At 40.5% G+C, this 26,013-nt stretch overlaps 2 protein-coding genes and 1 long non-coding RNA gene across 3 annotated transcripts in view; 1 reads left to right on the top strand and 2 right to left on the bottom strand.

The window, feature by feature from the left end:
- Positions 1 to 15,617, bottom strand: part of LOC113618169 (uncharacterized) — a 19,238-nt gene extending 3,621 nt beyond the window's left edge. The window contains exons 1-2 of the long non-coding RNA XR_003431907.1: positions 15,503 to 15,617; positions 14,840 to 14,995 (exon numbers count right to left, since the gene is read on the bottom strand). This is a non-coding gene — a long non-coding RNA (uncharacterized LOC113618169). The remainder of the gene's footprint in view (positions 1 to 14,839; positions 14,996 to 15,502) is intronic.
- On the top strand, positions 14,993 to 26,013 carry WNT16 (Wnt family member 16). The gene is made up of 4 exons (XM_027102085.1): positions 14,993 to 15,213; positions 15,403 to 15,644; positions 17,450 to 17,736; positions 24,510 to 26,013. Exons 1-4 carry the CDS (start codon positions 15,119 to 15,121, stop codon positions 24,972 to 24,974), a joined length of 1,089 nt encoding a protein of 362 aa, XP_026957886.1. The 5' UTR covers positions 14,993 to 15,118; the 3' UTR covers positions 24,975 to 26,013.
- FAM3C (FAM3 metabolism regulating signaling molecule C) overlaps positions 24,343 to 26,013 on the bottom strand; it is a 58,038-nt gene continuing 56,367 nt past the window's right edge. The window contains exon 14 of the transcript XR_003431903.1: positions 24,343 to 24,617. The gene's annotated coding sequence lies outside the window, so the exon portion shown is untranslated. The remainder of the gene's footprint in view (positions 24,618 to 26,013) is intronic.

The raw sequence follows: 26,013 nt of genomic DNA, 5'->3' as shown, positions 1-26,013 counted from the left end.
TGAAAAATTGTGCTTTTTTTTGGCATTGCACTTTTTTTTTTTTTTTTGCGGTGCTCAGGCCTCTCACTGTTGTGGCCTTTCCCATTGCAGAGCACAGTCTCCGGACATGCAGGCCCAGCGGGCATGGCTCACGGGCCCAGCCGCTCCACAACATGTGGGATCTTCCCCGACCGGGGCACGAACCCGTGTCCCCCGCATCGGCAGGCGGACTCTCAACCACTGCGCCACCAGGGAAGCCCCGGCATTGCACTTTTAAGCAGGAGCCCAATGCATCTAAAAGCAGGTCACTTAGACAGTTGTCAGAGACGTAAAGCATTGTTAAAGGGGAGACAATCACTCACCGGCTTAATTGTTGATGGAAATAAAAAGTTTATGTTCATCCTTTATTGCTTCGAGGATTTGAATATCAGTGCAATTGGTCTATGATGCCAACTATCTCAAGGATTTCCAGGATCAATTTGTCGGGTCTGGTGGGCTGTGTCCCAAGTGTTTTATCTATTCTCATGGTTCCATGCAGGTGCATTTTTCAGAGAGAAAATGAGTTACTTAGTCAAGTGTATAATGACAATGGTCCTCTCTAGAGCTTCCAAACAAACTCCTCCAGATCATGTATATGTGAAGATATATTCCACAAGCTTGTAAGACGTGAATGGTCACTGGCAAATGAGGCAGATTAAAGAACACAGTGGTGAAATTTCATGTTTTAAAGGACTTTGAAGTATTTTTAAAATTTGAGTAAATATGCTCATTGTCTCCGGTGTCCAGAAAGGTAAGGTAGTTTAGTGGCCTGAGGGTAACCTACAAACATTTCTATCCTTCTGTCTCTTCCATGAAAAATGTAAAGCATAACTTTTAACCTAAACAGAGTGTGCTCCGCTTTGCAAGTGTTTACTTTTATGTCGCACTGAAAGACACCCACTGGCAAAAGGTTTCTTGGAGCAACACGATTCAAACACTTAAACCACAAATTCTTATAGTTCCAGAAATGTCAGCTTTTTTTTTTTTTTTTTTTTAGCAGCACACCAGTTGGGAAGGCAAGCCAGTTTTGACCATCAGGTTACAAGAAGGAAAGAAAACTAAAAAGAGGACGCAAGAGAAGACGAGAAAAATAAGGCAAGGGAAGGAATGGGAGCAAGAGGAATTAAGGGGAGAAAGAAAGAGGGGGTTTAGAAACCTTAGAAATGGTAGCAGATGTCATTTGTTGTCATGCTCATCAGTCAGCCAAAATGGTCTAAAATTTAACCACAAATTCAGCAAGTGGAACTTCGAGGCTATGTCACAAAAGGCAACAATGGGTCAGAGTCTCCAGCTGAAAGCTAAAATTTTCAATTATCCAGATGTGTGTTTGGTTTTACAGCCATTAGGTAACTGCATTGCTGACAAAATACAAAGATGCTCTTAATCAGAGAGAGGTTAATTGCAGTCACAAAAGGAAAATGTCTTATTTTATACTAACTAATCTGATTAGTTTGAAACTGCCTTTTGAAAAGGACTTATCTTTTTCTTAGCTTAGTCTTCAGAATCATGAGAATTTTCTTGTTTTTGGAATAAACCTAACCATGGTAGCCCACTTGCTAATTGTATTTCTTGCATTTCCCTGTAATAAAAGTTGTCCTTGGGCTTCCCTGGTGGCGCAGTGGTTAAGAATCCGCCTGCCAACACGAGGAACACGGGTTTGATCCCTGATACGGGAAGATCCCACATACCGCGGAGCAACTAAGCCCGTGCGCCACAACTACTGAGCCTGCGCTCTAGAGCCCGCAAGCCACAACTACTGAGCCCGTGTGCCACAACTACTGAAGCCCGCGTGCCTAGAGCCCGTGCTCTGCAACAAGAGAAGCCACCTTAATGAGAAGCCCGCACACCACAACGAAGAGTAGCCCCCACTTGCCACAACTAGAGAAAGCCCGCACTCAACAACAAAGACCCAATGTAGCCAAAAATAAATTTAAAAAAAAAAAGTTGTCCTTTATTTTGATTCAAGTGTTCCCAGTGTAGAAACTTAACCCTTTAAGTTATCAAGATATTTCAGTGAGGTTTCATTAGATTTTCTGTACAAGCCTGATCATACTAAAACAAACAGATGAGCAAACCTCCACAATATTTAGACAGTGAATACTTAGACCTCCCAAGTCCTCTCCTGTGCTAGACTGAAGAACATTAGCCAATATCATCAAAACAGGAGGCTGGAATACTCTTCTTTGGGGAACCTGACTATTCTAAGATACAAGACATAAATATACTGATATTAAAGATTCGCTAATAAAATGACCCATTGAAATTACCCTAAAATAAAATCCAAAATCAACAAGTCCTACCCATATGCTCAGAGCTAATTGGCTTTAAATGCTCCACTCGTAATCATGAGCAAAAACAAGGATTCCCAGATATCTGAGGCAAGCTTCTAAAATGACAGATAGAGACAAAGCAAACAGAACAGAGCAATGTGGAAGAAGCAGGGGGAAGAAAATTGCAAAAAACATCATTAATATACTGTGTTAGACAGAAGAATGGCCCCCCAAATATGTCGACAACTGTATTGCTTTTTCAGAGCTGTTATAACAAAATACCACAAACAGAGTGGCTTAAAAACAGGAGAACTTTATTCTCTCACAGTTTTGAAGGCCAGAAATCTGAAAAAAAGATGTCAGTAGGGCTACAGTCCCACTGCAGGCTCTAGGGGAGAATACTTCCTTGCCTCTTCCAGCTTCTGGTGGCTCCAAACATTCCCTGGGGCATTGCTCCTCAGTCTTCCTACCGCCTCCTCCTTTTTCCCTTTATCTGTCTTCTCCTTTGCCGTCTCTCATAAGGACTCTTATCATTGGGTTTGGGGCCCACCTGGATTACCCATGATGATATCATTTAAGATTCTGAACTTAATTATATCTGCAAAGAAATATAATTCAGAAAAATCCAAATAAGATCACATTCACAGGTTCTGGGTATTAGGCAGTGGGCATATCTTTTGGGGAGAGCTGCCACTCAACCCACTACAATGTTCTAAGTCCTGGAATCTATTAATGGGTTACCTTATCTGGAAAAAGAGATTTTGAAGGAATAATTAAGGTAAGGATCTTGAAAGGGAAAGATATTCCTGGATTATCCACATGATCCCAATGTAATCACCAAAGTCTTTGTAAGAGGGAGGCAGGAGGGTCACAGTCAGTGAGAGGGGTACGACAGTAGAGGCAGAGGTCAGAGTGATGTGAGGAAACAGCCATGAACCAAGGAATGCAGGCGGCTTCTAGAAGCTAGAAATGACAAAGAACCAGATTTTCCCCTAGAGCCTTCAGAAGGAACCCAACCCTGCTGACCCACTGTAGACTTTTGACCTCCAGAACGGTAACATGATCAATGTGTGTTATTTTAAGTCACTAAAATTGTGAGAATTTTTACAGCTGTAATAGGAAACTAATACATGTATTCAAAATGACGAGAAAATATCACACCCTTAAAATCACAACAGGATATTATTTAATTTTAAAACGGAACGTGCAGAGAACATAAAGAAGATCTCTTGGAAATCAGACACACGCACACACACACGCACACAAGCACATATCCACATATACACATGTATACCAGCAGAACTGAAAAACTCAACAGAAACCAAAAACGATACAACTGAGAAAAATCTCACAGATATTAGAGGAAAAAAAGATATGAAAATTAGAACAGAGTACTTAGAAAACTTACAGAACCAGACAGTTAATCCAACATTCACAAAATAAAAGTTCTAGAAAGCGGAAAGAAAATAGAGGAGAGAAAATCATCAATGAAACAATTTTAAAATATTTTTCTACAAAAACATGATTTTCACATTGAGATGGCCTACTGAGAGTCCAGAATAGGTAAAAATACACCCACATTTAGCCACACCATCATGAAATTTCAAAATATCACAGAGAAAGAGAAGATTTCAAAGGAAAAAAATAAATTCATATACAAAAGATCTGGAATTAGACTATATTCCGATGTTTTAATGATAACAACGGAAGCTAGAAAACAATGGAGAAATGTCTTCAAAATTCTGAAAGAAAATTATCCCTAACCTAGAATTCACCACTAGTCAAGCTACTAGAATAGGATAAAACTATTTTAAGACAGACAAGTTCTCATAAAGTTTATCTCACATACACTCTTTCTCGGGAAGCTACAGGAGTATGTGCTCCCCTAGAACAGGAGCCTAAACCAAAAATGGGAAATACACAAGATTCAGAAAATGAGGTTTCTACAAAGACACAAGAAAAATGTGATCTGTGGGATGATGGTGAAGCAGATCACAGATGACACTGGCCACCAGATGCGGAGGCAACCATTCCAGGCTGGGACAGGTGAGGGGACATGGGAGACTCTGTGTCAAAAAGATAAAACTGATGAAGCTTCTGATTCACCTCAGGAGATTTAGAAAATTGGGAGGTTTGGGGTTGGATTCGTGATAAGCACAAAGAAGCCAGGAAAACAGGGGACTTCCCCAGCTGTCCAGTGGTTGAGACTCCACGCTTCCACTGTAGGGGGTGCGGGTTCGATCCCTGGTCAGGGAACTAAGATCCCACGTTTCGTGAGATGTGGGCAAAAAAAAAAAAAAAAAGTAAACCAGGAAAATAGGGGGAAAAAGCAAGTAAGGAAAGGAAAATAATCATAGTCACTACTCATAGCTTAGTCACTTAGTCACTACTCATAGTCACTATTCATAGCTTAGCATGAATAACATTATGTGTCTTACAATATAAAAACTGACTGCTGACCTAACCACAATTTTGAGATAAATATATTGAGAATATAAAGGCTACAAAAATACATGCTGGGGGGAGGAGTGAAGCAGAGCAATTCCTCAAATTCCTGAGTGGAAAGTCACAGATAAAGCCTAATATTTTCAAAATTAAGAAGTAACAGTATAGGGCTTCCCTGGTGGTGCAGAGGTTAAGAATCCGCCTGCCAACGCAGAGGACACGGGTTCGACCCCTGGTCCAGGAAGATCCCACATGCCGCTGAGCAACTAAGCCCGTGCGCCACAACTACTGAGCCTGCGCTCTAGAGCCCGCGAGCCACAACTATTGAGCCCGCGAGCCTAGAGCCCATGCTCCGCAACAAGAGAAGCTACAGCAATGAGAAGCCCGCGCACCGCAACAAAGAGCAGCCCCCGCTCACTGCAGCTAGAGAAAGCCCACGGGCAGCAAGGAAGACCCAACGCAGCCAAAAATAAATAAATAACTAAATTTATTAAAAAATAAAAGTAACAGTATAAGTATGATGTTTAACAGGTTAGAGCAAAATACCAAAAGAATTCAGCTAAGAGAGCCGGAAGTTAGTACTTCTGGGGAGGGTGTACAGGGAGTGGCGAGTAGGAAACTGCTGTTTTTCATTACAAGACTTAGCTAATTGTTTAATTATGTCATACAGATGATTTTTCAATACCTGTGATATTGTGAGAATTTTAGTAGAAGGATCGTTTTATTGAAGTTGTTTTGCAAAGTTCCATTGATTCACTGGTGTACTCCTTTTTTTTTTTTGCGGTACGCGGGCCTCTCACTGTTGTGGCCTCTCCCGTTGCGGAGCACAGGCTCGGGACGCGCAGGCTCAGCGGCCGTGGCTCACGGGCCCAGCCGCTCCGTGGCACGTGGGATCCTCCGTGACCGGGGCACGAACCCGTGTCCCCTGCATTGGCAGTCGGACTCCCAACCACTGCGCCACTAGGAAGCCCTGGTGTACTCCTTTGATTAGATTACTGAACGGTAGGTATAATTTAAATATAAGGAAAAAAGGCACAGAAAGATTCCAAGAAAGAAAGATTCCAAGAGGCTACTGAATAAAACTAAGTCAGAAAGATAGACAATGCTGCCTGAGTTTATTCGTTCTGAGAGGTTCTTCTGTTTTCTCCAGCTGTGAAATATATTTATGACTTTCAACTCCTTTCTTTTGTTCGTTTTCGAGGGCCAAGTAAAGACACACCTTAAAGCAAGCGATTAACAAAAATAACCCTCCATCAAAAGTGTTATCAAATGGTTTAAGTTATCCTGAAAACATATAGCCTATTTCTTTGTATGCAATCACAAGGAGCTCTAACATGTTTTGTCTGGTCTGAACATTTATGCAACTTATCAACAAATAATTGTGCATATGAAATGAATCAAAATATTTCTTCAGCGTTTTAATGAACATCTATATACATCAATATTACAACGTATTTCTCAAATTTAGCCTGCTGACGTTAAGCCTCCTGTTGATTACCTATTTTGTGACTTCTCCTCATCCACCTGTCTATCCTTATATCGATTACTCTAGACCACCCAACATGCTTCTGGGCCACTTGCCTGAGATGACAATGTGTGAGGAACCATGAATTAATTTCACTGTTACCAAAGGAAACCACAAGCAGAAAAATAAACCAAATAATGTGTTCTGAGGTTAAATAAGTAGAGGAGGATGACATTATTCAGGGACGCTATGATTTTTGCTGAAATCATCCCTCTGCTCCTCTGGGTTAATCTGTATCTTACCAGAGCTTCCAAGGGCACAGGGGGCTAGTGCTGCAACGGGTATTGATGTGTCCTCTACTCACCACTCCCTACACTGATACTAATTATCACTGCATAGCTTGTCTTTTCTCAGAATACAGTCCACAGCCTCTGTGTCATAGTTATCCTGCCAATAGCTTCCGTAAGAGGTTCTTCATCTGCCTGCCCATCTACCTTGAGGGCTTGCCATGCTACATTTTACAGTAGGTAGCAGACTGATACCTTGCTGTCTGCCCAAGGAAGTAAGGACATCCTTCAACATTTCTGTACCCTCATTTCTTTCTTCTATGGTGAGGAAATCTGTACCCTATTTCCCACCTCATTGGTTACTCCTCCCCTGCAGAGAAAGAGTGGCCAGTCAATGGGTCCCTGTCACCAGTGGGTACCTCCAAAGCAAGATGGCCCCACCTGCCCTCTTCATAGGCCTGGACATCCTCGGGTAGAGTGAGCTGTCCTCTCCACTTCCTGTGGCCTCCTGCCAGCCTCCTTTCTCAGGTCCAGTTTTTCAGCGTGAGACTGGGTGGATCTGTTGGATCAGCCTTGCTGTCTTCAATTCAGCGGGAAGGAATAGAAAACTTCACTTTGCATAATCTAGCTCGACTAGGAAGCCTTACACTTAATAAACCTGATACTTTGCGCAAACTGGTTCAGTTTTCCGTCTGCATGCTTTATTCATCAGAACCCCTGGGACAGGGAGGGGCGGGGAGTATCAAGGGGAAGATTCCAGCACTGAACCCCGCCCTGGACTGCCAACAATCACTATAAGATTAAGATATGCTGAAGGCCAAGTCAGTCCCTGAAGGAAAACTCCTTTCAGCCGAAGCCTGCCATAACGCAGTTAACCTATAAGGCAAATATTAGTTCTCTCCCCAAAACAGCATGAAAAAGTGGCTCCACTGTATTTGTCTGGTGCTGGTTTTGTGAGTGTGCCCTAGGGATTGCAGACAATACGCTGGTGCTGAAGTAGCAACTGAAATCTTTTACCCAGTCGGCTGGACTCAGGCTCTGTTCTGGCACGTGGCCCAGTATATCAATATTGTGGTTTTCAGCCCATTTTGGAAGCCGTTTCACTAAGCTATGTGACAACCCCCAAAGTTGGTCTGGCACCAGAAGACTTCATCAGATTGCGAACTTGAGAGCCCTCAAGTCAGCTGTTTCTGTATTGATGCCTCCCTTCCTGTAATCACTAACAGAAGGTGAGGGGGCTACAGTTGGAACACACCTCACACCTTCAACGCCGTTCATGTTTATGTCTCTGAACCCTCGTAAATCTCCTGGGCTCTGAGCACTTGCTGACTCAAATGAAAGCACTCTCTGGAGGCAACTTCAAGTAAGCGTTTGAGTTATTAGCAGAGCTCAACAGACGTACCTGGAAAGAGCACGTGGCATGGCTACAGATTTGTCAGAAAGATTTAAGAGTATCAGTGTATTTACTGATTTGAACACTAGCAAAAACCGAAGCTGCGAATACTCTAGACCCAGCCGTCTGATGGTCCCCTTGGAAATTGTGCAGACCATGTGGCCCGTACTATGCAACGTACTAGGTACAAGTCATGGCGAACTTCCAGTTGAAAAGTGGCAAATTAGTAGATGATGTCAATGCTGACAGCTCTCGACTTTATGCTTCGTCCATTCCAGTGTTATGAGAGATGCCTTGTCTGTTAGAACGACAACCACACAACCAATATTGAACACCTACTACCCACTCAGCCTTGTTGTAGGCATTGGGGGGGGGGCGTGCAAAAGAATTCCTCATATTCTTTGATTTGAAGAGGTTTATAATGTAATTGGTGACTTACAGTGAAGGCATGTTAAACCACCAGAAAGCAAAAGTAAATTAAGCGATACATCTTCTGATAGGTACCTCAGATGAAGTAGAAGTTAGGCAGAGAGCTGTGTTAATATGATTAACTGTGTAAGACTTCCTGAAGAAGTGTGACCTAAAGAATGGGTAGGCAGGCTTGGGTAAGTAAAAAAGAAAGAAAAAATTCTAGGTATGGAGGCAGGGTTCCTCAAGAAACTGAAATAGTAACATGCAAGCCCTGCTTGTGGAAAAGGGAAGAAAGACACTGGGCTGCCTAGGGAGAATGACCATAAGGAAAGAGAGTGAATTTAATAAAAAATGACAGCTATGGAGAAATCCTGAATGAAGGATTTTTAGAAGTCAAACCAAAGGGTTTACAACATAGGGAGGGGTAAATAAGAAATCATTCAAGGTTTCAGTGGGGAAAGTGAAAAAATTAAAGTTAAATTTAAATGTGACTCACATTTAAAGTTAATGTGAGTCACATTTAAAGTTAAAAGTTAATGTGATTCACATTTAAAGTTAATTTTAATTAAAGTTAATTTAATTCACATTTTAATTAAAGTTCACATTTTAAATTTCACATTTTAAATTTAATATTTTGGTCTTGTTTTTAAATTTAAAATTTTGGTCTTGTTTTAATTTAAATTTTGGTCTTGTTTTAATTTTAAATTTAAAATTTTGGTCTTGTTTTTAAATTTAAAATTTTGGTCTTGTTTTAAATTTAAAATTGTTAAAATTTTAACAGTTGTTAAAAATTAGGTTAATTAGGTTAAAATTAGGTTAAAATTTAGGTTAAAATTGTTAAAATTTTGGTCTTGTTTTAAATTTAAAATTCACATTTTAAATTTTGTTTAAATTTCACATTTTAAAATTCACATTTTAATTAAAGTTAATTTAATTCACATTTAAAGTTAAATTTAAACGTGATTCATATTTAAAGTTAAATTTAAATGTGATTCATCTGGTGTGAAGATGGAGTAAACACCAAATGGTAACTGTCGCTTGACCAGACTTAACAAACCTCACTTCAACATGCTGCCCACCCATGATGAGGACAGTAGCCAATGGTCAGACGTATGGACAACAGCCTCGAATACAAAGGCAGTTTCAGCATTTGCTGAGTTTTGACTGGCATTTTGTTGAATGCAGAATTATATCACAACAATTAAATGTAATTATGCAGACCAACAGTTAGAATAAGATAGACACCGTTGATTCTTTCTAAATGACTTCCCTCCAAGTTTTCTCCCTTAAAGTTTGAGATTGCTTGATTTTAGTAAAAAGGAAAAAAAGGGCTTCCCTGGTGGCGCAGTGGTTGAGAGTCCGCCTGCCGATGCAGGGGACGCGGGTTCGTGCCCCGGTCTGGGAGGATCCCACATGCCGCGGAGCGGCTGGGCCCGTGAGCCGTGGCCGCTGAGCCTGTGCGTCTGGAGTCTGTGCTCCGCAACGGGAGAGGCCACAACAGTGAGAGGCCCACGTATCGCAAAGGAAAAAAAAAAGAGAAAATTTGTTTTTTTCCATTATAGACATCCCAGTGATCTCTCCATAAATAGTACTCCTAAAAATATGAAAGTCCAGATTTTTGAAGTTTTCTTGATAATTTTTTAAACTCAATAATAATTCATTAATTCAGTTGTTTTGTTATACAGAATTCAGAAAAAAATATTTTGAAAAGGGGTATGGAGAGATTCAACATTCTCCATGCATTTCAGTTTTGACAAATAGTGACCACTCTTGTTTGTCAAGGATTTTGCTTATAGTCCCTCATTCCGAAAAGATTGCATAATCAGTGCAAATAACCACTAGAGATAAGCCAGGTTCTATTAACACTTATTGAGTCTTCTTCAATCTTAATTTCTAGGACAAGTAAACAACAACAAAAATTTTTTTTTACTTTCATAGTTGTGGAAATTTACAAAGCAAGACAGCATCCTTCTCCAACTCCTGTCCCTTCTCCTAGTTCTGTCACTGGTGTCTCCTCTGCTGCTCCAAGTCGGGCTTTTCAGGCCACCAAAGGACAACAGGACATCCAGAATACCATTCTCTGCCCCCTCCTGAGAGCCAGTGGTCACAAGCCTGTGCTCTGTCCCACACTGGTAGCATCCAGGTGGAATTTAAAATAGAATGGATGAGGACCCAGTTATGTAAAAAGTCACCTCTGGTCTTCTGTTCCATCACGAGAGTTAAGACCAGCTGGGGTGCTTCTGGTATCAGTTTCCAGTACATAAGTCTCTGTGATCTGCAGCAGAAATTCTTACAACAGGGCCCTTAGAAGTCTCGTCCTCTGATGGACTGCCAGAGACAGAGTCCAAGGCATATCTGTGCAGGCAGACTTTTTGCTGAGTTTCCCAGGGACTGAGAGAAAACTACCAGAAGGCACAGCCTCTCCTGGGTTCTACAGCTAATAATCTACAATTGTCCCGGATGGGAGGTGGGATTTATTGCTGGCCAGCTACTTATCTTGGTTCAACTGGCCCAGTTGGTCAGAGAGGACCATGGTCAGAGATGCAGTCTCTCTGAAGAGCTTCTTTGAGTGAAATGAATATTTCCTCTGGCTCTCCCTCCTAAATCCCCTTTTCCAGAATGTAGCTCAAAACACCTTACCGTTGCTAGGAAAACAAATTCATGTACCCTTCTCGCCAGATCAAGAAGCTACAGATGCTTCAGTAATCTGTACAAACTTGGAGTTACACTGTGCTTTGCTTAACAGCATTAATCAAATTTTAGGTAGCCGGGCTCAGATCATGAGATGATATAAGTTCAGCTCCCATTTTGAACAATTAGTGGTATGATCTTTACAACATTTTTTAGAAAGCCTGCATAAGACAGTAAGCACCAGGTTATGTTCTATCAGACAGTTAATATTTTGTTCTCTCTCTGAATTACAAAATCACAAATAATAAATAGGAAATGAGATTCCTTCTTGCTGCTAAAGAAATGAACAATTTGAAATGTGTAGTTGCGTATATGTTTGGATTTGACCCATCATTTACTTTATTCTTCAACTTTAAATAGAGAGCATAACCCCCACTAATGGTAGTAGAGATGAACCACTTCAAATTAATAAGAGATATAAATTAGATTCTGAAGGAGCCCCTCACCTTCCTATTCCAGGATAAAGAAAATATCTGTAACTTCTTTTATCTTCTAAATAAAGTTTCATGTGACCTGACAGGATTATAATACATTTTAAAATTCGACCACCTTAAGATATTTCTGCAAAGAAAATAATTCATTTTAATTAAAATCCACAAGGAAAAGTGGAACAGAAGATACAAAATGGGGGCCAGAAAACTCTAGCCTGTGCCACCCTAAGAACTGGGGCCCCTCTCTCAGGTAGACAAACCCGGTCGCTAGGCTTCCTCCTCCTAGGAGTGCAAATTCACTCCACCCCACCACATCCATGTATACACCATGCCTACCGCCTCCCTCCCTCCAGCCCTGTGGAAACTCCAGTAAGAGATTCAGATCCGAAAGAGCTTTTGAGCATTTTACAGGTGAGAAGACTGAGGATCAAAAGTGAAATTGATTGCCCAAGATTATAACCTGCTAACTGGAAACCCAATCACTCAACTCAGCCCAGTGCTCTTTCCACTATACCTCCCAGTCCACAAAAACCAGACAGCAAAGTGGGGGTGGGGGTGGGGGTGGAGATGGAATGGAAGGGCATCCACGCAGACCGCCATCTGCCTCTGAGAGACCCGACTTCAGGGAGACCTCTTCAGGAGACCCACCCACCCATTGTGGGTTTTTGTTTATGTTCACAGAACAGAACATCCCTTTTGATGGAGAGATCTGTGAACTGTGATATAAAGATCCGCGGGACACAGAAGAGGAATTTAGACCTTGAGACCAGATACCTGGGATTTGGTCAAAAAAAGGAAAAAAAAAAGCAGTGCTTTTTAATCAAGTTCTGCAGCAGTATGTTGTGGTAGGAAAAACAAGACCTCTAAAATAAGATCGATTTTTGACTCTACTGTCTTCTAGCTGAGTGGCCTTGAGCAAGTTTCTTAGTGTCTCCAAATTCATTTCTTTATCTATAAAATGAGCACCAATTTGAGGGGTTTGAATCTTTGCATGGAGAGAGAAGAGAGAGACAGAGAGTAAGAGAGAAAACACAGGGGGCATGTAGGCTCTCAGTGCATGACACAAAAAAGGCACTCGAATGTCTGCTTGTTGAATAAGAAGCTTAATTCTTCAGCTGGACCATCTCCTGGAAGTAAGTCTCCTTTGCTTTAGAGATATGAACAGAATGACCCCTAAGGCCCTAGACCACACAGAAAAGATGCAGGACCACTCAGGCCCTGAAACTGTGCCTTGGATTTGAAACTAGTTGACCCAGTGGTCTTAGACTCTAAGAATAGAATACTGTGAGTGCCCCTCTAAAGGTTTATCTGGACGCCTGGACAGTATTTGATCCCTAGACTAACAACAAAGGCAACATTCAAGTGACCCCACTCCCAAACTAGATTAAGTAGTCCTACAGTGTGTGTTCCCAGCGCACAGTACTTCCCCAATGCATTCATTGCTCTGGCTGTGATTGCCAACTGGGCTATAAACTCCACTACCATTTAACTCAGTGCTATCCCCACTTTTTAACCCGTAACAGAGGCTCAGTGTATCTTCCTAAAGGAAAAAAGTCCAGCAACTTCCTTAAAACATCTACCATCGTTGGCTCGAAAAATCAACCTAAAGTATTTGTGTTCTCCACTCCCCCAGTTCTTCCCCAATACCCCTGCAGAGGAAGCCTCTTCTCTAGTTTCACCATTTGGGCCACTTAGATATCTGCTCGGGATGTTCCTCACCACGTTGTTAATCTGTTCAGTAAATTGTGCTCAAAACCAGGATCTCGTGTACTGGGCCCCATGGCAGGAGTTCAGCAGGGAATTCTCCACTATCCCTCATGGAGAGGCTCACAGAATAAAGTGAGCTTGGATGAAGCCTCTGATTTTCAGAGAGGCCACTAGCCATTAGCCAAAATATTTCTGGATCAGTAACTACACCCTATCATCAACTTGACTCTCTAAAAATTACAATGTGGCTTTAGGACCTGGTACATAGCGTTCACTCAATAAATATTTGTTGGATAAAGAAATGAATGGGACAGGATGGGAATTTCAGTGAGCTTTTATTGCTCTGGGCTGATATAGGAGACATGCAGCAAATAAAATCATTTATTTGAGGATAAAGCTAATAAAGTAAATCTTTAATTTGAGTAAGTCTAGATTTTGGGACCCACTAAGGTGGTATACCCTGAGAGTTTACTAACATTTCAGAAGTCCTCTGAGGAGCAGGTGATGCCCCTCATAAACATTTCCTGTCACCAACTAGTTGAGACAGGGTTTTCTGATACCGCAGCTACGCATGTGCCGCCTGAATTCAGAGTTCTCCCCAGAGATCTTCTAACCTGGAAAACACTGGTTAACTAAACTCTCTAAACTTCCAGGCACCAGAACATTCTCCTGCTTCCGAACTCTTTGGCTCCAGAGAGTAACTTGCTGGATTCTATACTTTCCTTTACTGATAATCTCAAATTATTTTGTTTCAGACTTGTCTCCATGGCTGGAGACAAGGCCAGAAAGGCTGTGCCTTTAAGGGAAGGGATCTTCATAAATTCTCACAATAGTGGACACACAGTAGGTGTTTCATAAGTAAGCTTTTAAAATTTGTCTTCAATGTGTAGCCCTGTCCAAAGTCTCCAAGAGAGACATAGTGTGCATTGGAGAGAAGGGAAAGAACACAGCCCTCATCTTTCTAGAGCTCTCCAGACAGGTCTCACTCGCATTCTCTCTGTGCCCTCCATCTTCTGACAGTGCCCTCAAAGACCACGGAAAATAAGCAAAATCGTAAAACGAAATCACCTAACACAATTTAAATATGGTAGATTCGATGCTAGGCTGGAATCTTCCCTTTCGATAAAAGTAAATGCCTGCACAGACGATGATCGATCTCAAGCTTGACAAGTATTTTACTCATTCTCTAAAGTCTCCTGAAACGTTGAGACCTCAAGCAGGATGTTGAAAGGTCAATTTTTTGGTAGCAACTCTGACTCAAGAAGATTATTCTCCTGTGAGGTGAAGGAGAGGAAAGAAACGGGGGCAGTGAGATTTTTCCATCCACTCCACCCAGAGGGTAATTAATCCAAATGAGACTGGGCTGGGTGGAACTCAAACATCGCCCATTCAACCCACACCTTCACCCAGGGTTGTTAAGACAGAAGCTCCCCTATCAGTCTTCGGGTTGAATCAATACCCCTCCCGCAGAGACCCGCTCTCAGGAAACTGTGACAGGAGGAAAGGTCAGGAACACAGGATCTGGACCGGCTGTCGGGGAACAGCGGGCCCGAGCGCCCCCCGCGGAGCCTGCTCTCAGCCAATGAGAGCCTGAGGACCCGGGATGATGAGATGAGGGGCCGCTGCTGGGCCAATCAGGCTCCAGGTGCGGCCAGGGGGAGGAGATGGGAGGAGAGGCCGGGGGCGATGGAGACAGAGCTACAGCAACAGAAGTTTCTCACCTTGGAATGCGAGGGACGCTCCCGCATCTCCGGCACATCTTCAACTCGTCTCGGGAGGAGTGCCCCAAGCTACTTTCCCAACTTCCTCACGCTGCTCCCAGCTCGCGAGGAGAAGGCTGCTGAGAGCCCCTACTACGGCTGGCCTTTTTACGTTGTCTGCAGGGAGAAAGGAGGCGAGGGACAACTTGGTGCTGGGGAACTGACCTCTGTCCTGGTGGGCCTCTGGCTGGGGAGGGTCGAAGAGGAGTGGCTGGGCCTGGGAGACTCCATGCGGGGGCCATGGACAGAGCAGCGCTCCTGGGACTGTCCCGCCTGTGCGCGCTGTGGGCAGCCCTGCTCACGCTGTTCCCCTGCGGAGCCCAAGGAAACTGGATGTGAGTATGGGGGCAGCAGGGGAGCACGGGGTTTGTGGCAAAAGGGATGCCCAGCCTCAGGGAACTTTCAGCTGAGGCTGGAGAGGAGAGGCGGGACCCTAGGGCGGGCGACCTAAATTTCGGGTAAACATCTGGGATTGGGAGGAGAGCAGGGCAGCGGCTGACGCTAGGGGCGGCCGTGTCTTACAGGTGGTTGGGCATCGCCTCCTTTGGGGTTCCGGAGAAGCTGGGCTGCGCCAGCTTGCCGCTGAACAGCCGCCAGAAGGAGCTGTGCAAGAGGAAACCGTACCTGCTGCCGAGCATCTGCGAGGGCGCCCGTCTGGGCATTCAGGAGTGCAGGAGCCAGTTCAGATACGAGAGATGGAACTGCCTGGCGGCCGCCGCCGCCCCGCCTGACACCAGCCCTCTCTTTGGCTACGAGCTGAGCAGCGGTGAGTCCCGGGACGCTCGCAGCTGGCGCGGGACGGAGGGCAGGTCCTCCAATTCTTGTAAATAAAGAGTGCTTGCGTGGTCCCGTCGCTCCCTAAATCCCCAGAGAGGTCCTTTAGTGCAATGAAACTGGGGGCGACTGAAGCCAGACCCGGGTGCAGGTGCTGTCCTGGACGGGGTGACACCCCAGGTCCCGAGCGGGGCGCGTGGAGCTGCAGCTCTTCCTCCTTCCCCGCGGCGCCCGGCCGGAGTTGGGGAAAAGCTGACACTCCACCCCGCCGACCCCTCGGACCCCGTAGCGCCCCCCTACGTGGATGACCAGCTGGAGAAACATGATGTCGGCTACGGGGAATGCCGCTGCCGCATCTGCTTTGATTTAAAAGCAGCTCCGCTGCGCACCGAGCCCTGGCTAATTGCAGCGAAGCCCCAAGCTGGTTGGCTCCTTACAGCACCCGGAAGACGGAATAATGGCGATTTTAAAGGGACTGTCCCGGGCAGCCCCACGTGAGGCTAGCTCGGGCACTACTTTAGTTCTCCCCTCTATTCCTTTCCTTCTATCTTTTCCCTCCTCTGCGCACAGCTGCGGCGCGGGAAGCTGCAGTAACACGAAGTTCCACTTCCACCGGCCTAGCAGTGACTTGGTAAGGATAAAGGTACAGAGGTATCAGCAGATTCAAAGGATTTCAGGCCCTGGGCGCTGAAAGATTCTTAGTTGTTTTCCACACTCATTTCGGTTCCCCCTCCACCTTTGACCCTTCCCCGCCGGGTCCCTACACTCACCGCCGCCAAAGCATCGCTTTTGCCCCGCTGCGCTTTGGCCGGCACACCCTTCCGAAAGGGCCCTGACTCCCTGCAGAAAAAAAAGAAGAGGATGTGTTCTTCACAGTTGCTGAAATGTAGAGGCATCAGCTGTTGAAAGGGTTTATTGGACAACGACGTGATAACGTTTCTACTCCAATCTAAACATCTCCAAAGGGGGGGAAAAAGTCGCCTGCTGAGTCCCTTCTAGTCCATTTTATTACTGTTTTAATGGGACTTTAATTTTCAAAGATTTTAGCTCAAAACCTATTGCAGGTGTGTGATATCCATATTCAACATTCAATTGTTTTCCATAACAATTTTTTTTTTTTTTGCTGATGACATTTCAATTATCTTAACTGCCTTTAATACTGTAAGTCGATATAATACTGTATATAAGAATATTTATATAATATTTAACTTTCATATTAATATTGTTTTTCAGGATATCCTTAAAAAATCAGTCTTTGATGTGAAATGAAACTGCAACATTTATCTCCTAATTGCTTTGGTCTTTGCTTAATTTTAATTTGCATTCTGACGTGTATTTTTTACACAACAAAAGTCATACCAAAATTTTCAGCTTGTGTTTTCTGATAACACATTTTAAATTTAACGAGAAGGGTAAGTGGGACTCCTTTGGGCATTGTATCACTATTTACGTATTCATACGAGGGATTTTAAATTCAACGTGTATTTATAGAATTTTTATTGTCTGTTAAGTGTTGAGCTGGATGCTGACATACATTTCAAATTTTAAAAATAAACAGATGATATTAAGGTATGAGGACAATTTATGATATACAATATAGGAAAATCATACTGAAAATTAATGTTGCTGTTTTAAAAGCTGAGAACAATATGAAATTGTCCTTTCTGAAATATCTACTCATTAAAGCATCCATTGAAAAGTTGCTTCCCTGATACGAAGATAAGTAGAAGACTTTGTTATGAACATAAACAGAGAACGGTATGACTCATTCATTTAGCAACTTATGTTTTATTCTAGGCACCAAGGAAACAGCATTTATTTATGCTGTGATGGCTGCAGGCCTGGTGCATTCTGTGACCAGGTCATGCAGTGCAGGCAACATGACCGAGTGTTCCTGTGACACCACCTTGCAGAACGGCGGCTCAGCAAGTGAAGGCTGGCACTGGGGGGGCTGCTCTGATGATGTCCAGTATGGCATGTGGTTCAGCAGAAAGTTCCTAGATTTCCCCATCAGAAACACCACGGGAAAAGAAAGCAAAGTACTGTTAGCAATGAACCTTCATAACAATGAAGCTGGAAGGCAGGTATGTATTACAAAATGGAATAGAAATCCAGTGCCTTTAGGTAAATAACACTAGGATTACACTTCTGGATCAATCTGACCAAATGGTTTAAAAACCAAACGCTTGCAGTCTAAGAATATGTATGTATGTATGTGTGTGTGTGTGTGTGTGTGTGTGTGTGTATGTAAAATTATATGTTTATTATATATGTATAACAGCAAGTATATGTATATATATATATATATATATATATATTCTTTCATGAGCCTGTACTGACCATATTGATTTAGTTTAAGTTTCCATCTGATGTGAGTTGAATCTTATTATACAATATATTTGTGATTGTATAGTTCGTATACCTAAAACACCAATTATAAAATAACAGAAGTACAAGTGCCTGTTGGGTCATTTTATTCCACCCTCTTAGATGGTTAGTTGCAGAGCCAGAATAAGACTTACAGTATCTGCCTTTCTAACGGGACTGAATCAAATTTCATTTTTTCAAATTTGAATTTTCATTATATTTTTAAATCTTTATTTTAGTAGGCAATGACATCTAAAGAAGTTATCAGTTCTGTCCTTACTTTCTCTAGCAAAACATTCTTGAATACATTAGAGAATACACAACTCAAGTAATATTTTTCGTAAAACAAAATTTATTTAAGGGAAGTAGTTATGTTATTATAAAGCAATGTAGATTCACTGTAAAAACTGAAAAATATAGATAAATGTAAAGCAACTATAGATATATTAAATATTTTGATATTTAAAAATATAGATATATTAAAGGTCTAGGGAGAGCGAAATTTGAAGAATCACATCTAATTAACCTCCTTTATGAATATTTTAATGCTAAATTTTCTTAAAATGGCGTAAATTTGTAGCTTAATTTAACTTTTATGTATTTCCCTTAATGAATATTGACACAATAAGCTTTGAGTTCTACAACATAGTTGAATTACTTGGTAATTCATAGTGACTTTCCAAAAACAGTCAAAACCTCTCTTAGGTATATAGATTTTCTATTTTGTAATAATCTTTTCAGGACGGGAATATCACCACATATCCTATATTATTGTAAATATTCAATAACCTGTAAAGGTCCCAAAGTAGTCATTGCAATCTGCCACATTCTCCTGCAATAAATTAAAATGAGTTGCGGTATCTCTTAGGAATATTTAAAGTATATGCTGTATTTGTTTTACATTTTTGGAAAGTGAATAAATGGAACTCTCTTGGAATAGTTGCAAGTTTCAGCCAGTTTTCTTTACTTAACCACTTTGGTTTAAAATACAAAAACCGAAAACTCAATAAATATATCACCATAACACTTCAAATTCAAATTTGACTATTCAGTTCTATTTGAATATTGATTCAAAACGGAAGATTCGAAAATAGGAAAGTCAGTAAATAGCTATGTAAGCTTTTCATTTTTTTGTTTTGAAATTTTAAGTTAATTTATCTCACTAAAGTAACTCCTGCTAACACCATAGTTATGCACAGGTCTCTTCTTGATAAAGTTTTACATTTAAAAAAAATTAAATGAATGAGTTTTTGCTTCAATTTAAATAATATCCAATAAAGGAATTTTTTTATTTCTAACATATTAATATAAAAGAGGTTAAAGGTAATTAACATTTGTTCTTTAAAACTCTAAACTAGAGAAAATCATCAAGTCAAATTAATACATTTTAAAAACAAGAAAACAATTGAATGAATATTTAGTATCACCTTAGACCTTAAATCTTCTTTAGTCATTCTTTAAATAATTTGGTAGAGACTAAAAAAATTTAATCAGAAAACAAAACTTCAAACTCATGTTATAATTCATTCTTTTGAATAAAGTTATCTCCAGACTTATGAAAAGTCCTAAAGTATTCTAAAATGTATTTTTATTAGCAATATTAGACAGCTATTTAGTTTTATTCCATCTTATGTGGCTTTTTTTCAAATTAGGTAGCAATATTTCCCTCTATAACTATTAACTTTGATCTATTTATATTCTGATTTTTTTTTTAAAAAATACAACTATTCAGCATCAATTTTAATCCCCTGTTTATTGGCAATAAAACAATGTCCTCACTTTATTGAGGTTTTCCCTATTATTCTAATTATGCCCCAAAAATTCAGCCTTTAGGTATATACACATTTTGTGTAAATTTCAGTTTTCTCTACTGAATCTTTTTTTTTTTCCACATTGGTCTAGATGGAATCTTTAAATATTACAAAATATTACCTGGATATTTTGAGGGCACTACACTGATGTTTTTGTTGGTCTTTTCTCATGAACTATTACAATTCAAAACATTTTAATATTTTTCTTTCCATTGGTGGTCAAAAAAAAAAAACAAGAAAAAAGCCAACACCACCACCAGCACCGGAACAACAACAAAAATCAACCAGGTTTCCAAGATATTACCTAACGTGGAAGAACAAAAAACTACATTTTCAATATTGGCAATTAGGAGTTTAATCTAATAGGTATCCTTCTGAGTAAGGTTCAAGGTCTGCATTCAACTGAGTTGATTTTCCTCATCTCAAAATTCCAAACTCAAAACGTAGGAAAGCGTTCAGAGAAATGTGGGTACTGGTGCTTAGTAGTGCTGTGAGCAGAATAGATGATTTTCTAACCGCTGACCTTAAATACTCTAATTCCCACTTGGTTTCTGACACCATTCCTAAAGTTATGACTCCAAGAATAATGTTGCCGAATGGTGATTGTCTAACAGAACGATGTGATGTCTTCCAGGGGCAGAACTTCTGAGAATAATGTGACTTGGAATATTTATGGGTATTTCTTTTGGTGTGCTTAAAATATTTCCATTCTTCCCATGTCCACCTCATAAACTTTTAAGTTTCCCTACCCCATAATTTGTTTTATGATGAGTAACTCAAAAAAGTGGCATGGCCCCACCCCCAAATTTCATTAACCTGTTTCAAGAGTATTTACAAGTACTTGAACAACACACAAGTGTTTTGCTTTTCAGCAGGTTCATATATATTTTTGGACTGAAAGGGGCAAAATGGGTCAGAGAAATAGGAATACTACAATTAACCATCCAATTTATGTCACCGTTTTCATAAAAACTTAAACAGATCATCTGATAGTTGACAAATGAAATGTCACAAAATGTTCCATAACAGTTGTTTTTTTTTTTTTTAGTCATTTCTGTAAAGCTTGGATAAAGCAACCTACCGAAAAACAATCACCTCTGGCTGTGTTACCTCTGAGTCAAAACTAACTCCTTAGACCACTTCTCAAACAGTTTCTAGTTTTACGTTAAGTGTTAATGATATATCTTTCCTATTTCACTTCATCAGAAATTTATCAAACCAAAACTTAACATAGGGAGCCTAGTAGATTAGATGCTATGCTCCCAATTGCTCTCCCATAGTTTAAAAATATTCCACCAAAATGTGCACATCTGTTTGCAATAGTTAACAAAACATTCCTCTGTTAATATCGTTATAAACCTTAACAACTCAGCGAAGTAGAGAAAGGAATTTTCTCATAACCACACACAACTCATTCGCTTGCTATTCTCTTACTTCTCCTGTTAGAAAATCACTATGCTATCACTGCATCTCAGAATGGCTATTTGACATCAATTAAGAATCCTAGCTGAAAAGCTCCAGAATATATATTTTTGGAGTGTTCATGCAATTTTCTTAAATATATTTGTACTTTCCACTTTCATTTTTCTCTGTTCTACCAAAATTATCCTGCTGCATATAAAGACTTTATATCATATATTACCATCTATCCTATGGAAGACAAGTGTCTCAACCAGGCTATTTATTTTTCTGTCAAATTGGAATAATAAGCTAGTACATGTTCATGAACTACCTACTATATGCAAGGCATTTCTTCCTATAAAACTAAATTAAGTAAAATAATTTATGAAAATGTGCTCTGAGAGTTAAATTCTGTGTGTGTGTGTGTGTGTGTGTGTGTGTGTGTGTGTGTGTGTGTGTACATGTTATCTGCCCTTGAACTCTGCATTTCATCACATTCTCCTAGTGGTGGTTGCATTGCTTTATTTTATCCCTATTTGTCCAAGTTTCTTCCTTGGAGTCTTACAAGGGTATAATCATTTAAATTGCATGTCAAGTTCTTTGTCTTTCTATCCTAGAATATCAATATGAATAGTATTCACATATATAATAAAAATACTATTTCTTTTCTTATACTTATCGTTAAAGACAAAAAGGTAATGGAATTGAAAGATAACAGAATTAAATTCCTTAAAAATATCTCTAGAAAGTTTAGTTAACTCCACGTATTTAAAAGTTTCTAGTTTTCTATGGCAGGAAACTCTCCCCAAAATTCGGTTACAAGTTCAGCAGGTGGTATCCCTGGATTCAAGATCAGTCTTCCCTCTTATCCTTCACACCTGTGCAGTAGTGTGTCACTCTTGTGTCCTAACACTGTTGTGGGCTGAGGAATTGGAGGAAAACCCAGCCAGATCAGGGTCTCCCAACATCACTGACTTCCTGGCAGTGACTCTTTTGTTGAAGAAAGTTGTCTTTATTACTTCCTCTTGATTCAGATTACCAATAGAGGATGCGTTAAAACTGTTCAAGTGAGCTAGACTAACCATTCAATGAGTATTTGGTGAGCATCTATTCTGTCCTCCATGCTTTGCAAATTGGCAACACCATAGGTAATGTCTGAACTGGTTAATAAAAGGAAAAGGCAGCTGCTCAGTCAAGAATCTGAGCGAGAGGCAGCTCTAAATCACTAAGTGATGACTGTAACGAGCGTTGATCAGGTTTAAACACATAAACTTACATTCTTAGATTTTGGGCTTTCTTTGGACAATTTGTTTTGCTGTTACCTGGCATTGATTGAGCTCTCTTTTTCTCATATCCTTTGGGCACTTAAAATCTGAACAAAAGTAGGCAGATCGCATTAATTTGAACATTTATTTGCCTGGAGACTTTTTAAAAATTGAAGGCTTTGTGAATATCAAATGCCATAAATTTAACCAAATAAGCTTGTGTGCCAAATTGTTCTCAATTGAAAGGTAAATTTTACCTGAGATAATAAGAAATAGACATATCTACTCGCTTCTTAGTTTCGTGAGTTCAAAACAAGCATATGCGTCGTATCCTATAAAAGACAGTGTTTAAATGTTGTTCGGTTTATTATTTTAAACACTAATAAAAAGTATTGAATATTACACAAATCAATACCATATGCTCTCATTCAAGGCTGCAAATATAACAAATTGTTTGAAATACTCTGTCTCATTAGATAGTTCAGAAACTTTAGTTAATTTGTTAGGAAATGTAACATTCCACAAACATGTCAATGTCAACTGTGGTACAAAATAACAAAGTAGAAACCCCTGTCATTTTATAGTTTTGATAAGAACTGTAAGTGGAATTTAAGCGGTGGGGTTTTTCCTTTATTTGGCGAGATTACACACATAATTTCCAAGTTATCGGATGGCTAGACCCATTTTTTATTTTACCCAGCCTGTTGACAGAACGTCAACTCTCCAGTTAGTCCTGACGATTTATTAATCTGCTCTGCCATCCTCTGGGGATTGAAGGAAGTTATGCTGACTGGCCGGTATGTAAGAAATTAGAACTATAAACTTTTATTTTAGGAATCTCTGTATTGTTTTTGCACGGTTAGCCCCATTTGAAATTTTATCTCAACTCTTACCGTACCTTCTTCGTCAGGGACAGGGGGTATTTATTTTGACCTTAATGTGTGTCAGGCAATGGACTCTAACCCATGTATGTCATCTCATTGAATTCCTCCATCTGAACGGAATAACTCAGCACTTGGAATTGAAAAATCATATAAATATTATACCTTTTCTATGTTAGGAGGGTGCTACTGATACATCAAGAATAGGACGTATGTTTTGAATTAATTTTCCAGAAGAGGGGAAGAATTGGCTGGGAGCCACTGCACTCTCCAACCCCTTCTTTTGACCAACTTAAGTTGATTAGTCAGGATTTCTCATGTGTTCTGTGACCAGGGGATGGCATATCCCCCCAAACCCCTGTGAATATAACTGATGTTTGCAGTGATCAAACCTGAGAACTGTCAGTTCAGTAGCTCTCATCCTTAGATGCCCTTGGAATCATCTGAGCAGCTTTGTAGAAGTCATTGCCTGGACCCCACCTTGACAAATAAGAATCTCAGGGGTTATTTGTAAAGTTCCACAGCTGTTTCTGTGTGCATACAAGTTACCTGAGGATCTTATTAAAATGCAGATTTTGATTCCACAGGTTTGGTGAGGGACCTGAGAGTTTGTATTTCTCACAAGTGATGCTGGCGCTATTGGTCCATGAACCACACTCTGAGTAGCAAGGTGCTAAAATGAACGGTATCAGGAACATAGAGGCACTAATGAACATCCTCTCACACCCAAAATTAAATGAGAGATTAGAAATAAACGTAACTTCCCTTTGTTATCTCAGCTAATCTCTGTTAACGTTATTAGCTTGGTCTGCAGCTTTAAATTAGACTCAGAAAGGTTTGTTCTGTAGAGTGAAGAGAAGGACAAAACATTTGAATTCTGAGCGATCTAAAAGATCCTTTACGTGCAAAATCATCCTTATTTTTAAAAATTATTATTATTATTTTTCTATTATTTAATTGAAGTATTTTTAAAACTATTATTATTTTATTTAATTTTAATTGAAGTATATAACCATCGTTTTTATACAGGAGTAAACAGATCCGGAAAGTTAAGTGATTAGGCTGGTAGTGCTTCTGTTGTTGAGTAAAACACTTCATGAACGATGTTTCACTCAATTCCTGTTGGTTTCAGGCTGTCGCCAAGTTGATGTCATTAGACTGCCGGTGTCACGGAGTTTCCGGCTCCTGTGCTGTGAAAACATGCTGGAAAACCATGTCTTCTTTTGAAAAGATTGGCCGTCTGTTGAAGGATAAATATGAAAACAGTGTCCAAATCTCAGACAAAATAAAGAGGAAAATGCACAGGAGAGAGAAAGATCAGAGGAAAATACCGATCCACAAGGATGATCTGCTCTATATTAATAAGTCTCCCAATTACTGTGTAGAGGATAAGAAACTCGGGATCCCAGGGACCCAAGGCAGAGAGTGCAACCGCACGTCAGAGGGCGCAGACGGTTGCAACCTCCTCTGCTGCGGCAGGGGCTACAACACCCACGTGGTCAGGCACGTGGAGCGATGCGAGTGCAAGTTTATCTGGTGCTGCTACGTCCGCTGCAGGAGGTGTGAAAGCATGACTGATGTCCACACTTGCAAGTAACCACTCTAGCCTTGGGCAAGAGTCCCCAGTGACAGATGTACAACGGGAGTGGCTCCCACTGTGCTGGGCTGGGGAGCCTGACACCTGCCTCCTCAGAATTCCCAGATCCTCGAGGCTCTCTCAGAAGTACCTTTACCTGATCGATGTCAATGTCACACACTAGGCATGTAGATTTCTTGGGATTCTAAAACTGAAAAAGTTTGAGTTCATATGTTGGTGGTTTAGGGAACAGATATTGAGGGCAAGGAAGATAAACTGTCTCGTAAGCAAGAAAGAACAGGAAAGAGCCTTCATGCCGAGAGAACTGGTCCATACTCAGGATAAGATCCTTGACTATGGAACTCGGTTATGGAACTCAATAGTGGTGGGTGAATATTAGTCATTTAAAAAAGACATCTATTAGAGCAGCAAGGAGCAGTAAACATGAATCTCACTCTCTGAGTATTTTTTATGAAGAAATCATACTAAGTGTTGGTGCATAGAAACAGAAGGTGTTGGGACAGGTTAACAGAAGTGGTGGGTGCCTACTTAACACTTTCATTCATTTCAGAAGAAAGAATCTTCATAAGTGATATAACACCCCCTAAAACATGTTTGTTAGCGATATTTCGTGACAAAACAAAAGAAGCAAGATGTAAGAAGCAAAATGTAAAAAGCAAAATGTATGATTTGGAGTTTAAGTGACTTTTAACCAGGAGAATTGATCTAGAAGAGTATCAGTGAGGTATATAGCAACCTTTATCTTTGGCTTCACACTTTCATTATAGACCAGCTTCCACTATTAAAAACTCAGCTCTGAAATACTGGAGGAAGGGATCCTGAAAGCATGTGGGAAAATCAGACGTAGAAATATAAAGGGCTCTCGTACATTGTAAGGAAAAGCACCCTTTAAATGTGTAAGGACAGTATTTTGTACAGTATTTTGTTAAATTTTTTTATATTTTGTAAATAATGTTTTTAAGTTATATGATATATATTGAAACTTAAGATATTTTTTGCCAAAGCCCAAGAGCTAAGGCAATAAAATTATCTCAGAAAT

This window comes from Aethalodelphis obliquidens, unplaced genomic scaffold (assembly GCF_003676395.1).
Source record: "Aethalodelphis obliquidens isolate GAN/ISIS:26980383/991018 unplaced genomic scaffold, ASM367639v1 scaffold5, whole genome shotgun sequence".
Taxonomy (NCBI): domain Eukaryota; kingdom Metazoa; phylum Chordata; class Mammalia; order Artiodactyla; family Delphinidae; genus Aethalodelphis; species Aethalodelphis obliquidens.
This window is presented reverse-complemented; position numbering and strand designations above follow the sequence as displayed.